Source organism: Vigna unguiculata, chromosome 11 (genome assembly GCF_004118075.2).
Source record: "Vigna unguiculata cultivar IT97K-499-35 chromosome 11, ASM411807v1, whole genome shotgun sequence".
Lineage (NCBI taxonomy): Eukaryota > Viridiplantae > Streptophyta > Magnoliopsida > Fabales > Fabaceae > Vigna > Vigna unguiculata.
The window spans coordinates 14423766-14440566 of NC_040289.1; the positions used below are offsets into that span (position 1 = coordinate 14423766).

Genomic DNA, 16801 nt, shown 5'->3' on the forward strand with positions numbered 1-16801 from the left:
AGTTCACCATTTTTGCAACAGTCAAGTAAGACAAGCACCACGTCAATGAACAGAAATTGGATGATGAAAAATTTCTTAAAGTGGGTGAATTGTGTGATCCCAATACAATATTTAAGTTACTTTAAGAAAATCTGCAACCTCGAAACATAATGTCCAACTTAACTTCCCACATATTAATTCCTGACTTCCCACTTAAGTATTTTGGCAATTGTCAAGTAAAAAACATCCACGTCAGTGAATGGAAATTGGATGATTGAAAATTTGTTTAAGTCGGTGAATTGTGTGATCTCAATACGATATTTAAATTAGTTTTATTAAAATCTGCAACCTTGAAACTTAATGTTCAACTTAACTCCCCACATATTAATGCTTGACTCCCCACTTACATATGACTTGAATATTTTGTCAATTGTGAAGTAAGAAAACACCTACGTCAGTGAATGAAAATTAGATGATGGAAAATTTGTTTAAGTCGGTGAATTGTGTGATCCCAATAAGATATTTAAATTAGTTTTATAAAAATTTGCAACCTCGAAACTTAATGTTCAACTTAACTCCCCACATATTAATGCTTGAATCCCCACTTACGTATGACTTAAGTATTTTGTCAATTGTGAAGTAAGAAAACACCTATGTCAATGATTGGAAATTGGATGATGAAAATTTTGTTTAAGTCGATGAATTGTGTGATCTCAATATGATATTTAAATTAGTTTTATAAAAATCTGCAACCTTGAAACATAATGTTCAACTTAACTCCGCACATATTAATTTCTGACTCCCCACTTACGTATGACTTGAGTATTTTGTCAATTGTGAAGTAAGAAAGCACCCACGTTAGTGAATGGAAATTGGATGATGAAAAATTTGTTTAAGTCGGTGAATTGTGTGATCCTAATACGATATTTAAAATAGTTTTATAAAAATATGGAAGATTTGATGAATTGAACAATTTGAAAGAGCCACAAACACCCACAACGGTGAATATTCAATGTTTATTAAATGGACCTTGTATGGTGCAAAATTTGTGTAAGTGACTGCATTCTGTTATCACAAAACCATATTTTAGTTCTTGTAAAATCTGCAACTTCGCTCCACAATTTGTAACTTGACTCCCCATACATGTAGTCTTTACTCCCCACTAGGATGACATGACAAATATAACAATTTGAAACTGGCACAGACACCCAGTTTACTCAACAACCTATTCAAATATGAAATAACATACAATAGCAATAAACAAATTTTTGCATGTTCAAATTTTGGGTCCTCTGTTCCAAAAAATAAAATAGACAAAATAAGGTTTTTTTAGGAACACCTTTCAACAAATACGCAGGGGGAAATATGTGTAATGGACTCACAACAATGGTTCAATGCCATAGTGGGGACGATGAGATGGTTGCCATCAAGGACTTCCGGTAGCTGCTATCTCCGCTAACCCACACAAACGGGTGCAATGCTTCACACTTTCCAGCACTTCTCTCTCTGTATGTCTGCAATGCTTCACTTCTCTCTCTCTCTCTCTGCAATGGTTCTTCCTTTCCACCACTTCCTTCTTTCTTTGTATTTCATTCTCTCTCTCTTTCACTTTGCCTAAGAAATGTTCCCGTAAGTGTAAGGGTTTGTCTCATTAATGCATTTGCAATAAAAAAATTTAAAATCCCTTGCCACGTCAGTATTGTCAAAAATGAGTCAAAAAGTTTTGTCCAAAAAATAAATTACAGTAAAAAATTCCGAAATGAAAAATGAGAAGCGAAGATTAAATTGTAGAAATTTTGATAGGTAATTGTAGTACTTTTTATTTATTACATAAACAATTTATTTTTCATAAAATTTATTTAGTATTTTCCTAAAGTAGGAAAAAATATCAAGATGACTAAAAGGTTATGAAATGGCAAACTTTAGATAATTCTAATTAAATTACATGCATATAATTGTATTTAAATTTATGTCTACCTCATTGTATAATTGTAAAGAGTCTATCTTTTAAGTGCTTTTTAAGATTATTAATGTGTAGATGGACATAAAATTAAATGGAATGCATGGAGGATGGACTATATGGAGAATGGAAGAGTAGAGGAGTGCATAATGGTGGCATAACTATTATATCTCATGAATGTCATTAATTATGCCTTCGATTATACACTGTGTTCAATTCTCCGTGCAATTATTCCTAGCATTTATGTGAAATCAAAATCAAAGTAATCGGCTCAAATACGGAAGTTTTTTTTTAATTTAATTTTAATATACTTTTTTAGTTCAATTTGATTTTAATATATGTCAATTTTATTAATTTAGTTTTTCTTTTTCAATACCGTTCAAATAATTAACAATCATAAATAGTGACATGGTCACCTTGTAGTTTTCTTGAATTCTTTTATAATTTATTTATAATTTTTATTTTTATTTTTAAAATGTTCACGTGTTAGAGTAGAGTATCATATCAGGTTAGTGTACAGTCAGTTTTTTATATTTAATTTTGTTCTTATATTTGTTATTTTTATTTAATTTAGTTCCAATCTATTTTAAAATAGAGGAATATTTTTCTCTTTCTACATTGAGACCAAATTCAATTTTTATACAAATTTTGTACTGATATTTTATTAAAATTCACATTTTCATTAAATATTTTTTGTTTAGGGTTATAGTGGGAAATAGCTAGTTTAAAATTTTAAGAGGTTATAAATCACATAAAGTATTAAAAATCACATAAAAATGTCATACACAATTATATTAATCGATTATATTACATTATTTGATTTTTAACCTCTTAAAATTTTAAACCAATGGTATTATTCTCAACTTTTTAAATTTTTATTTTAATTTTAAATAAACTCTAAATTAAAAATATTTAATAAAAATATGAATTTTAAAATATCATTAAAAAATTTATATAAAAATTAAATTTGGTTTCAATTTGAAGATGGACAATATTGCTCAATTTAACAAAAAAATTGGGACGAAATTGAACAATAATAACAAATATCATAGCCAAATTGAAGATAGAAAAACTAACTCCGACACACATGACACGATATACTACCTTAACATGTAGACATTTTTTAAAAAAATAAAAATAAATAAATAATAACTAAAAAAATCACAAAATGACACATATTTGTCACCGTTTGTAAGGCTCGCTTTCCATTCTGCCCCTTTTCTTAGGGCAGCCTTAACCATTGGGCCTTAGGGCTGGCCCAGAAAGGGAAAACAGACCTAGTCCGCCCCAAACCCTAACCTAAGCTCACTTTTCGTAAAATAGAAACCCCACTTCCTAGAGCTACCGCTGCTACCGTCTTCTGCTAGGGTTCCAACGTTCTTCAGATCCACATTTAGCTTGGCCATTGTTCTACTCACGTAAGTACTTTTTCTCCTTATCGCCTCTGTCTAGTATAGCTTCGTAGTCACAGTGGGAAACTCTGTATTAACTCATTTTGTGAGTCGGGTTCCAGAGCTGTTGTGCTCCTTGATTCAGTGTCGAAGTCCTGTACAAACCCATTTCTAGGTAGGGAAGCTCTGGCTCATTCTCATATTTCGTTTCTTTCCTATCATGCAACTGTTGTTTTGAGGTTATGTGGCTGGTGTGATGTTGTGATAGCTGTGAATGTATGAATATATGTGGTTTAGGCTGGCGTGGGTAACTGTTGCAGGAAAATAGTGGTGGGACCTGCTAATCTCGCCCAAGCGAGCCAGTCTTGCCTAGGCGAGATGAACAGGGACTCGCCCTAACCCCATTACGCGAAAGGTCGCCCAGGCGACCCGTTCATTATTTTTTAGCGAGCGAGTATCTCGCCCAAGCGAGAGGGGTCTCGCCTAAGCGAGATCCGACGTTGGTTCCTGGTTCCTCTTTCGAGCCCTCGCCTAGGCGAAGGGGACTCGCCTGAGCGAGACCCTTTAGCCTGAGCGAGGGGCCGAACGGGACAGTGCTTTGTTTGGGTTCTTGGTTGTTCTTGGATGCTTGGTAATTGTTTGGGTATGATTGTTATGATGATATACATATATACATATAATGGGTTGCTATGTATGCGTGACAAAATTCATAAATGGTGAATGATGGATATCGTGGGAACTTGGCATGTGAAATTAATGAGTGAGTTGGAATTGATGGGACATGGGATTGATATGAGATGAGGCCCTACACTCATGGGGTGGTAATGACCAGTGGTAAGGATTCAACATGTGATATGAATGCGGAATTATTTTCAGAGGGTGGTATGAAATTGTAAGCATGATTAGTGTTCTCGTATTGTTGATTTATGCTTGGTTCATGTCAGTGCGTAAATCCTTGAGACCTCTAGGCGGGGTCTTAGGGTCGTGCTTCAGTGGTTGGGACGTAATTCTATGGCCCCTGTTAGTGGTTGTCTATGGTGGTGCCCCATCTGTATAACTAGGTAAGGATTCAAGGTAAGGATTGCATCATGACACTCTAAGGAGCCAGTTAGTTTCACTTAGAGCGGACTAACTCTTGTGGTGAGAGTAGCAGGAGGCCTGAAATTCATTAAGGGCTAACCTTGTGGTGAGGGAAATTGATTCATCGTAACATTTGTAACACATAGCTCGGGGGTGAGCAGCTCGGGGGTGAGCAGAGGTATCCACCACAAGTGCAAGCATCCGCTGAATCCGACCAGGCTATACGTATCCGGATGAGTCAAGTCGAGTCGTAGTGTATTGCCTGACAAGTCATAACATGCTTGGTTGAATTGAGTGTATGATATTGTGAAATTATATCTGATTTGATGGATGAAATCTTTTGTGCTTTAGCTTACCCTACTTTTGTTGTTGTGTGTTCTGCTGTGTGGTACTCTCTCTTGCGATGATCATCAACTTGTTGGTGTGAGCAGATGCGAGTAACACCCGTGGGCAACAGGGTGGTGATAGTTCTGTTGCATAGTTCGCGTAGACTGGAACTTATTTCTTGATGGGTTTTTCTTTAGGGCTTGGGCCCATGTATTATTTATGCTTAGTACTCTACTTTATTTGTTGACCTTTCAACTGTTTCCTGTTGGCATCGTGGTGTGCCTAGTCTTGTAGGGGTGACGTTAAGACCCCAGGACTGCGTTATTATACTCTCTATGTGTAGCGTTTCCTTTAATTGCGTTTATAAATTAAATGGGTCGTTACATTTATGGTATCAGAGCGGTCATTCCTTAGGTCTGTGGACTTGGATTGTCCGCTTAGCTTTCTCTGTGTGTCTTTGAGTGTTTAGTTAAAATCCTATCTTATCGAGCCTAACCAAGTGATTTTCTATGTTCCAGTGAGCTATGGCACCTCACCGTAGGAACGCTCAATCCTCCCAGGGCGATGCCCCGAACATCGCAAGAGCTATAGAAGCCATAGTAGCGGCTATGGTGCAGCAGAGTACTACGATGATGCAGCAACATGAGGCATCTATGCAGCGACAGGCGACGTCGCTTGAGCAGCAACAGGCAGTGATGCAGCAGATGGAAGCTGCAAGAATAGCTGCTGAGGATGCTCATCGACAGCATATGGAGGCCCTCCGTCAGCTGGAGGAGAACAGGGCGATTGCCCCTGTGTTTGGTCCTGAACCATAACCTGCAGTCAGGGAGTGGAGTTTGGAGGACTTTTGAAAGCACCACCCGGCGAAGTTTGACGGCAAGACTAGTCCTGACACCGCAGACCAATGGCTGAAGGACCTGGAGCGCATCTATGATGCAAAGATGTGCCCCGCAGAGAACAGGTTGGTGTTCTTTGTGTATATGCTCACGGGGGAGGAAGAGCATTGGTGGATGAGCACCAAATCTATCCTAGAGGAGAGGGAGGAGCTTGTGACATGGGGGGCTTTCAAGGAGAGATTCCTCTCCGAGTACTTTCCAGACAACATCCGGTACGCCAAGGAGGTTGAGTTCCTTCAAGGACTGTGTTAGAGTGTGCTGAGAAATTCAAGCACCTCAGCCGTTTCTACACCTTGTCACTTGATGAGGAGTGGCGATGCAGGAAGTTTGAGAATGGTCTTCGCGGTGATATCCGCTATATGGTGGCCCCCTTGTCCATCAAGGACTTTGTCGCTTTGGTGGAGAAGGCCAGAGTGATGGAGAAGATAAAGCGTGAGGTGGAAGGCCAACGCCCATAGTAGTCACAGCCGCCTCAAAGGATTGGTGGACCATCTGGGTCCAAGCCCATACACGATGAGTGGAGGAGACCATATGATAGGCCCCACCATCAGCCTCAGGGGTCTAGGAGCTTCTCCCCTCAGCAGGGTCGAGTACAGTACTACATATGTGGAGGCCCTCACCTGAGGAATGTTTGCCCACGTATGGAGGGTTATCGCTGGTGCAACAATTGTGGCAAGGAAGGCCACTATGGGAAGGATTGTCCCAATCTTGCCAGGTCAGTGACACGCCCTCCAGTTCAGACTCCCTATCAACATCAACGGAGAGATAGAGGCAATAGGCCTCAGGCGACGGGCAGAGTCTACGCCATGACCGGAGTAGAGGCGGCAAGTTCAGGTAACCTCGTTATGGGTTATTATGTGATTTCTGGGATGAGATGTTGTGTGTTATATGATTCTGGAGCGACACACTCCTTTGTGTCAAATGCATGTGTTGAACGGTTGGGTCTGCCGGTGTGCGAGCTGCAATATGAGCTTGCGGTGTCTACTCTAGCGTCGGATTTAGTCAGTACGTCATCCTTATGTGTGAGGTGTCCAGTGGAGGTAGAGGGACGCAGGTACAAAGTGAACCTAATCTGCCTGCCTCTACAAGAGTTAGAGGTAATCTTAGGGATGGATTGGCTCTCTGCCAATCGCATTCTTATAGATTGCCGAGAGAAGAGACTGTTATTCCGAGACTCGAAGGAACCTGAGTTGTTATATCGTCCCAAGGGGTTCTGAAGGAACTGCGAGGTGGTGCACAGTGCTTCGTGATCTTCACGCATCTAGAGGTGGAAGGAGGAAGGATAGAGTCTGCCATACCAGTAGTGCAAGAGTTCGAGGATGTATTCCCAGAGGAAGTGTCAAGGCTACCTCCCCACAGAGAGGTGGAGTTCTCTATTGATCTAGTGCCAAGGACGGGTCCGGTATCGATGGCTCCATACCGCATGGCTCTAGCAGAGTTGGTTGAACATAAGAAACAGATAGAGGAACTGATGGCGAAGCATTTTATCCGACCCAGCACTTCGCCTTGGGGAGCACCAGTGTTGTTAGTGAAAAAGAAGGATGTGAGTTCACGTCTGTGTGTGGACAACAGATAGTTGAACAAAATGACTATCAAGAATAAGTACCCTCTTCCAAGAATCGACGACTTGATGGATCAGCTACATGGGTCATCATTGTTCTCGAAGATTGATCTACGATTAGGATACCATCAGATTTTGGTAAAGGCGGATGATGTACAGAAGATGGCTTTCAGGTCCAGGTATGGCCACTACGAGTATGTGGTTATGCCTTTTGGGGTGACCAACGCTCCGGCGGTGTTTATGGACTACATGAACAGGATCTTCCGGCCCTTCCTAGATAAGTTTGTCGTAGTCTTCATAGATGACATCCTTATCTATTCCAGAACTCAAGAGGAGCACGCAGAACACCTGAGGTTGGTGCTTGGTGTTTTGAGAGAGAAGCAGTTGTATGCCAAGTTGTCCAAGTGTGAGTTCTGGATGGATGAGGTTCAGTTTTTGGGGCATGTGATATCCGCCTAGGGGATTGCAGTGGATCCAGCGAAAGTCGAGGAAGTGGTCAAGTGGAAAAGTCCTAAGTCGGCCACAGAGATCAGGAGCTTTGTAGGGTTGGCAGGCTATTATAGGAGGTTCATAGAGGGATTCTCCAAGATAGCGGCGCCTCTGACTTTACTTACTCGGAAGGACCAACCTTTCACTTAGACGGACAAGTGTGAGGAGAGCTTTCAGGAGCTAAAGAGAAGGTTGACAAGTGCTTCTATATTGGTAATTCCGGATGTGGGGAAACCGTTTGAAGTCTACCATGACGCATCTCATCTTGGGCTCGGTTGTGTTATAATGCAAGAGAAGAAGGCGGTGGCGTACGCTTCGAGGCAACTTAAGGTGCATGAGCGTAACTACCCCACTCATGACCTGGAGTTGGCAACGATAGTATTTGCCTTAAAGATCTGGAGGCACTATCTCTATGGTGCTCAGTTTTGTGTGTTCAGCGATCATAAGAGCCTCAAGTATCTATTTGACCAGAAAGAGCTGAACATAAGGCAGAGGAGGTGGATGGAGTTTCTTAAGGACTATGATTTTGAACTGTTGTATCACCCGGGGAAGGCAAACATGGTACCGGATGCCTTGAGTAGGAAGACTGTACATACGACACATCTCATGATAAAGGAGGTGGAACTGCTAGAAAAGTTCAAAGACATGAGACTATAGGTGGAGTTGGGGTCCGAATCCATTAGGTGTAGTACCCTTACTATATCTACTGCCTTTTTGGACTCAGTCGGAGAGAGGCAGTTATTGGACGCCAGTCTAAACAGAGTTAGAGAACAACTTGGGTCGAATGAGGTCAGGGACTTTGCTTTAGGTAATGATGGTATACTGAGATTTTAGGGTAGAATCTGTGTACCTAATGATGCAGAGGTGAAGAAGTTTATTCTTGAGGAGGGGCACAAAAGTCGTCTTAGCTTGCATCCTGGCATGACTAATATGTATCAGGACCTCAAGGAGACCTTCTGGTAGTAAGGGATGAAGAAGGGTGTGGCCCTTTTCGTATTAGCATGTCTGACCTGTCAGAAGGCGAAGGTGGAGCACTAGAGGCCCGGTGGGATTCTACAACCTTTGGTGATACCGGTGTGGAAATGGGACAACATCTCCATGGACTTTGTGACCCATCTGCCACGGACTTTTAGAGGACATGACACCATTTGGGTGATAGTGGATCGATTGACCAAGAGTGCCCACTTCTTGGCGATGAACTTGAGAATGTCCATGGCCAAGTTGGCCCAGTTGTACGTCAAGGAAATCGTGAGATTGCATGGAGTACCTTCGAGCATAGATTCCGACAGAGACCCACGTTTTACGTCTCGGTTCTGACAAACCTTACAAGAGGCTTTGGGGACCAAGTTGACTATGAGCTCAGCCTACCATCCCCAAATTGATGGTCAATCAAAAAGGACCATTCAATCACTTGAGGACTTGCTACGGACGTGTATATTGGATCACCTGGGGGCTTGGGATGAGGTGTTACCGTTAATCGAGTTTACCTACAACAACAGCTTTCATGCGAGCATTGGCATGGCGCCATACGAGGCTTTTTATGGCAAGAGGTGTAGGACTCCTCTCTGTTGGTATCAGGATGGAGAAGCGGTATTGGTTGGACCAGAATTGTTAGAGCAGACCACTAAGAAAGTGAGGATGGTGAGGAACAGAATGCAGGCTTCTCAGAGTAGGCAGAAGGCCTATGCAGACCGTAGGAGAAGGCCCTTGGAGTTCGCAGTCGGTGACCATGTGTTCTTGAGGGTGACCCGAACCATTGATGTGGGAAGGGCTCTCTGCTCAAGGAAACTTTCTCCTAAATTCCTTGGCCCATATCAGATCACGAGGAGGATTGGGCCGGTGGCTTATGAGATAGCTTTACCCCCTCAATTGGCAAACTTTCATTCGGTGTTTCATGTGTCACAGCTAAGGAAGTATGTGTTCGATCCGGCTCACGTATTGGAAGTTGAGGATATACATAACAGAAAGGATCTTACTGTGGAAGTACCACTGATAACGCTGTCGTTGACGCGTTCAAATTAATACTACTTATCTATAACAACTTCAGTATTGTTAAGAAAGTAGTCAACAAAATAGAAAGGGTAAAGTAACCAAAGTCGTCTCCCAACGAACACGGAATTGATTTTTAACAAATTAGTTCTTATAAAACTATACAAAGCGGTTAGTCAAATAAAATAAAAAATATAGGGGATTCAGGTAAACAAAGATAGAAATAAAATTTAAAAGATAAAAAGAAATAAAAACAATAGTAAAGAAAATAGATTGATTCCATTGCTTTTTCAAAATAGATTCATCATTGGTTATCTAAAGATTATTGCTCAATTAATTATTGTTGTAGATTTGCAAATTAATCAATGTAAAGTCTTAATTAATTTGTTGGCGTTCTCACTTTTAACCAAAGTACAGTCTCAATTAAAAGTGAGAACTTTAGATTATCCATAGTGAATTCAATCAAAGTACAGTCTCAATCAAATTTTACTATGCCTAATCATGTCTATTCTTTTATCTCCTCACCAAATAAAAAGCTTAATTAATCAAAGTAAAGTCTCGATTAATTTTCATTAGAGTAAATACCTTTAACCAAAGTAAAGTCTCAATTATTGTTAAAAACTCATTTAATCACATGAAAGTTTCTAAATAAAATCAAAGTAAAGTCTCAATTAAATTTAAAAACCCTTGAACTCATATGATCAACATGCATATAGATTTAAAATCATTACTTTTTACGAGATTAAAAGATAAAAGACATAGATGAATTAAAACCCTCAACAATAATAAAAAGAACAAAGAATTTAATTCATTCTAACCTCAAAATCCATAATGAAATTACAATGGAATCAACCCAAGAAGTTTAGCAATCCATGGAATACAAAAGAAGAATAGAGAGAAGAAAAGAGAGAGAAAGGAAACGAAATTAGGCACTCCTAAGGGTTCCAAAACTCCGAAGTCCCGAGCTTGTTGTTTCTGTTTCTCCCTTGGTCTCTTTATATAGGAATTGGACTAGGCTTTTCTGTTGCTAAAATCTCTCAAATATCTTTTAAAATAAAGATAAATATAAATATTTAAAAATATTTAGAGAGGTATATACTATTTGACAAATATAGTTGGTTGATAATATCAATATCTAATATAATTAAATTAATTAATTACTTAAAGATATATGATAAATTATCACCAATTAGTATTTGTATTAATTTTCCAAATTAACCCTTTGCAATCTCCTTAAATTATCTTCTAAATAATCCAATATCTTCAAGATATATTTGTTTGTTGTGGAACTAAAAAGATTCAAGAAGATCTTGTCATATTTAAAAAGATTTGGTAGTTATTATCTTTTAATATTTTATGATATAATTAAATAAGATAATTATTTAAAAATATCAAATAAAATATCTAAAGATATATTTTCCCAAATTATCTTCTATCATAAAGATAAAGAAAACCACAAGGTCCAATTTTTCTTTCCTCTCTTCTTGGTTTAGCCAAACTTCTTCACTTTTTCAAGCTTTTCTTGCCGTCTTCATGTAATGCTTGGCCTGAATTTTTGTGCTTTTGATAATTTCTTATTCTTTGATTTATCTTTAAGGTGTCATGAAGCTTTAATCAATTTATTTCCACACCTCTAAATGAGCTTAAAACTTAACTTCAGCTGCATCAACAAATGTTAAAATATCCAAAAATAATTTATGCAGCTAAAAATCACTTTTTAAAACATTTTTATCACACAAGCTCAAACAACCTAATTATCAGAATTATCAATTAAATCACTCTTTAGGCACACAAATTCAATTAAATACCCAGAATTAAACATTAAATGAGGGTAAAAATACACATTCATCATACCCACACACTTATCCTTTTGCACTCCTGGGCAAAATCAAACAATTTCAAAACTTAATCTGAGGTATTTTATTTCACATCAACATTGGATCAAAGGAATGAACATCACTGGAGACAAATCAATACTCTAGAGATCAAATTATCATGTATATACAAACAGAAAGGTTCTATTTTTCACACATGAGTTAATCTTTTGAATTCACAAGACAATCAATTATGAAAGAAAGCACTCAAGTTAAATGTGTATTTTCTCACCAAAATCAATCATAATTCACCAAAATTATCACACAAGCTCAAACAACCTAATTATCAGAATTATCAATTAAATCACTCTTTAGGCACACAAATTCAATTAAATACCCAGAATTAAACATTAAATGAGGGTAAAAATACGCACTCATCAACCACTCATCGCTTTAGAGGATAGCAAGGTTGAGGAACGCCGAGGGAAGGCCGTCATTCTTGTTAAAGTCATCTGGGATCGGAGTACGGGTGACTTGACTAGGGAGTTGGAGGAGGACATGAGAAAATCACATCCACATCTGTTTACTTGGTGAGTCTTTATTTTCGAGGTCAAAAATTCTTTTATTGGGGAGAATGTAAGGCCCACTTTCCATTCTGCCCCTTTTCTTAGGGCTGCCTTAACCATTGGGCCTTAGGGCTGGCCTAGAAAGGGAAAACAGACCTAGTCCGCCCCAAACCCTAACCTAAGCTCACTTTTCGTAAAACAGAAACCCCACTTCCTAGAGTTGCTGCTGCTGCCGTCTTCTGCTAGGGTTCCAATGTTCTTCAGATTCACATTTAGCTTGGCCATTGTTCTGCTCACGTAAGTACTTTTTCTCCTTATCGCCTCTGTCTAGTATAGTTTCGTAGTCACAATGGGAGACTCTGTATTAACTCGTTTTACCCACTGTTCCAGTTTGCGAGTCGGGTTCTAGAGCTGTTGTGCTTCTTGATTCAGTGTCGAAGTCCCGTACAAACCCATTTCTAGGTAGGGAAGCTCTGGCTCATTCTCGTGTTTCGTTTCTTTCCTGTCATGCAACTATTGTTTTGAGGTTATGTGGCTGGTGTGATGTTGTGATAGTTGTGAATGTATGAATATATGTGGTTTGGGCTGCCATGGGTAACTATTGCAGGAAAATAGTGGTGAGACCTGCTAATCTCGCCCAAGCGAGCCAGTCTCGCCTAGGCGAGATGAACAGGGACTCGCCCAAACCCCATTACGCGAAAGGTCGCCCAGGCGACCCGTTCATTATTTTTTAGCGAGCGAGTATCTCGCCCAGCCGAGAGGGGTCTCGCCTAAGCGAGATCCGACGTTGGTTCCTGGTTCCTCTTTCGAGCCCTCGCCTAGGCGAAGGGGACTCGCCTGAGCGAGACCTTTCAGCCTGAGCGAGGGGCTGAGCGGGACAGTGCTTTGTTTGGTTGTTTGGTTGTTCTTGGATGCTTGGTAATTGTTTGGGTATGATTGTTATGATGATATACATATATACATATAATGGGTTGCTATGTATGCGTGACAAAATTCATAAATGGTGAATGATGGATATCGTGGGAACTTGGCATGTGAAATTAATGAGTGAGTTGGAATTGATGGGACATGGCATTGATATGAGATGAGGCCCTACACTCATGGGGTGGTAATGACCAGTGGTAAGAATTCAACATGTGATATGAATGCGGTTTCAGAGGGTGGTATGAAATTGTAAGCATGATTAGTGTTCTCGTATTGTTGATTTATGCTTAGTTCATGTCAGTGCGTAAATCCTTGAGACCTCTAGGTGGGGTCTTAGGGTCGTGCTTCAGTGGTCGGGACGTAATTCCATCGCCCCTGTTAGTGATTGTCTATGGTGGTGCACCGTCTGTATAACTAGGTACGGATTCAAGGTAAGGATTGCATCATGACACTCTAAGGAGCCAGTTAGTCTCACTTAGAGCGGACTGACTCCTGTGGTGAGAGTAGCAGGAGGCCTGAAATTCATTAAGGGCTAACCTTGTGGTGAGGGAAATTGATTCATCGTAACATTTGTAACACATAGCTCGGGGTGAGCAGAGGTATCCACCACAAGTGCAAGCATCCGCTGAATCCGACCAGGCTATACGTATCCGGATGAGTCGAGTCGAGTCGTAGTGTATTGCCTGACAAGTCATAACATGCTTGGTTGAATTGAGTGTATGATATTGTGAAATTATATCTGATATGATGGATGAAATCTTTTGTACTTTAGCTTACCCTACTTTTGTTGTTGTGTGTTCTGCTGTGTGGTACTCTCTCTTGCGATGATCATCAACTTGTTGGTGTGAGCAGATGCGAGGAACACCCGTGGGCAACAGGGTGATGATAGTTCTGCTGCATAGTCTGCGTAGACTAGATCTTATTTCTTGATGGGTTTTTCTTTAGGGCTTGGGCTCATGTATTATTTATGGGTTTTTTTGTAAATATGGGTCATTTTGACCAATAATTTGTAAATATGGGTCCTTTGAAATTTTTTTTGTAAATCTGGGTCATGTCGTCAGGGGGGAGGACGACATTCAAGAAGAAGTCGCGTCCTCCCAAAGGTCGGTTTCCTTTTTCTTTTCTTTTTTTTAAATTGAAGTCGTTAGGCGGGAGACCGATTTCTGCACTGAAGTCGTCAGGCAAAAGACCGGTTTCGGTTTTTTTTTTTTTAACGTTGCATTTTATTTTATTTTTTAAAAATTTTCAGTTTTTTTTAACCTTATTTTACACAATTTTCTTAAGAGTAGTTATTACATTTAATTTATTGGGAATTAATTTTGTTATTGGTAAAATAAAGTAATTTTAATAAATACACAAATAACATAATTTAAATGCGCAACCTAAATGATACGTAATAAAAATAACATAATAAAAATTACATAATAAAAGTAACAAAATAAAAATTACATAATAAAAATAACAGAATAAAAATTACATAATAAAAATAACAGAATAAAAATTACATAATAAAATTACTGACGATAGGGACAGTTGCCCCTATGATGTCCTTCATTTCTACAATATGAACATTTGCTTCGTATATTTGGATTTGGTTCATCCATCTCATTATGGATTCTATTAGTTGGTGGTCTTCCCCTTACCCTACGACGCATGTTTGGGTCTGGAATGAAATTTGGTCCGGTGTATGGTGACCAATATTCTTTATTCCTAACCGGATGAAATTGTATTTCATATGCTTTATTGATGTTGTAGAGGCTATAAACTGGATGAATGTATGAGGTTAGGTCTATATGCGAGAAAGAGCAAACAATTATTACGTGATGACAAAGCAGTCGAAGAGCTTGAAAATGACCACAATCACACCACCAATCATTTAATCTAACTGTAAAAGACATTGGTAGGCGGTGATCATGTGGAGAAAACATCTCTTGAACTTGAAATTCATTATTTTCTCTTGAGTATCGATGAACTTGACACATTCTCGCTTGTTGTTGATTTTTTCTAATGATAGCATTAATTTCCTCTGTATATTGGTGGCCTGCTCGTAACATGGAGTCTGCCTTAACCCCTCTCTCAACAAACCATGTTGCGGTCCTTTCAAATGTTGCCTTAATTAGAGCACAAATTGGTAATGAACGAGCTCTTTTTAAAACAGAATTCATACATTCTATCAGGTTTGTTGTCATGTGCCCAAATCTACTACCTCCATCGTAGGCCTGAGTCCATTTTTGTAGTGATATCCTGTCAATCCAAGATGCCACTTCTGGTGAATAGGATCTCAAAGCTGCCAATTTAGCATCCAATATGGGTTGTTTCACCTCGTAAGTTGTAAAAATACAATTATATTAGTTAGTTTAATTATTGAATGTGGTGAATGAAAGAAAAAAATTATTACCCATGTTCTTTAACCGGTTCTTCAATTCGTGATTCTTGAATTTTTTGTTGAAATTTGAAGCAATATGATGTATGCAGTATACTGATTGCAGTCTATCTGCTTCCCATTGTACTTCTTCAGATTGTAGGGCTGTCAATATGCCTTTCCCCCTGTCTGTTATCAAGCAGAGGTTTGATTGTGGTGTAACATGCTCCATTAAGAGTTGAAAAAACCATATTAAGGCCTCCTTTGTTTCTCCTTATACTATTGCGAAGGCCAAAGGGAATATGTTATGTGACCCATCTTGAGCTAGTGTTGTTAGCAATGTCCCTTGATATCTTCTTGTCAGAAATGTCCCATCTACTTGGACAACTGGCTTGCAATAGTTAAACCCTTGGATGCATGGTCCAAAAGACCAAAATATGCGTTCCATAATATAGCAAGAAGGGTCAGGTTGGCCACTTACTTGTACAGGAGATCCAGTGCATTGAATTATTGTGCCGGGATTGCTTTGTTGTACAGCTTCATACCACCTGGGAAGTTCATTGTAAGACTCTTCCCAATCTCCGAACTCCTTAGCAAGCACTTTTTGCTTACCATTCCAGGCTTTGTCATATGAAACTGAATATCCGAAACGATTTTTAATTTTAGCTACCAAACTTTTGATAGGTATGGAAGGATTTTCCTTTACAGAGTTCATCACAATAGAAGCAATTTGGTTGGAATCAAGGTTGACATGATCTGCAGGTTGCATGGTTGACAAACAGGTGTGTGATCCGTCAATCTTTCTAATTTCCCAATTCAAACTTCGCTTGCTATAAGCAGCTCGTAAACACCACGGGCAGCCTTTTTTGTAGTCGACACATCGACATATAAATTTTTCAGATTTGCTCTCAACAACAGCAAATCTATAACCATTGTCAATATGATATTGCTTGATACATGACACTGTGGACTCTTTTGTGTCAAAAGACATGCCAACACATAGTGAATTTTCAGTCACTAGATTTGAAGCTTGAAGTGAGGTGTGACTTGATGACCCACTATGATCCGTTGTATGGACTGTATATTGGTCGGTAACCAGCTCATCTTCACTAAAATCAGACAAAATATCTGGATATTGATTCAACTGATCTGCCATTTGTGTATAAATTTGAATAAGGTACGAACAAAACAAAGTGAACAAGTCTTTCCTGAATGATTCTGAAATGAGTATAAATTTTAACCACCCTGCTTCCTATAAATATTAACTTTTAAGAGACCCTGCTTCCTACCCACGAGCACATTTACTATGGCTGCTTCCCACCCACGAGCACATTTACTATGGCTGAAGCCGCTTTTAATTACAATGAGCGACTTCATTAATTAAACCACCCACTTCATTAAACACATGTCAGCACGGATTTCCCACTTCATTAAACACAAACCCGTGCATGTCGTCCACGTGG

The 16801-nt window shown here is 39.3% G+C and overlaps 1 protein-coding gene across 1 annotated transcript; it reads right to left on the reverse strand.

Annotated features, from left to right (window-relative positions):
• Positions 1-15612: 15612 nt before the first annotated feature.
• LOC114170199 lies at positions 15613-16494 on the reverse strand. Its single transcript, XM_028055684.1, has one exon. It carries the CDS (start codon positions 16492-16494, stop codon positions 15613-15615), a length of 882 nt encoding a protein of 293 aa, XP_027911485.1.
• Positions 16495-16801: the final 307 nt, after the last annotated feature.

Bases quoted from the DNA above. Each gene is read 5' to 3' on its own strand.
- LOC114170199 (XM_028055684.1), bottom strand. From the start codon at position 16,494: ATGGCAGATCAGTTGAATCAATATCCAGATATTTTGTCTGATTTTAGT.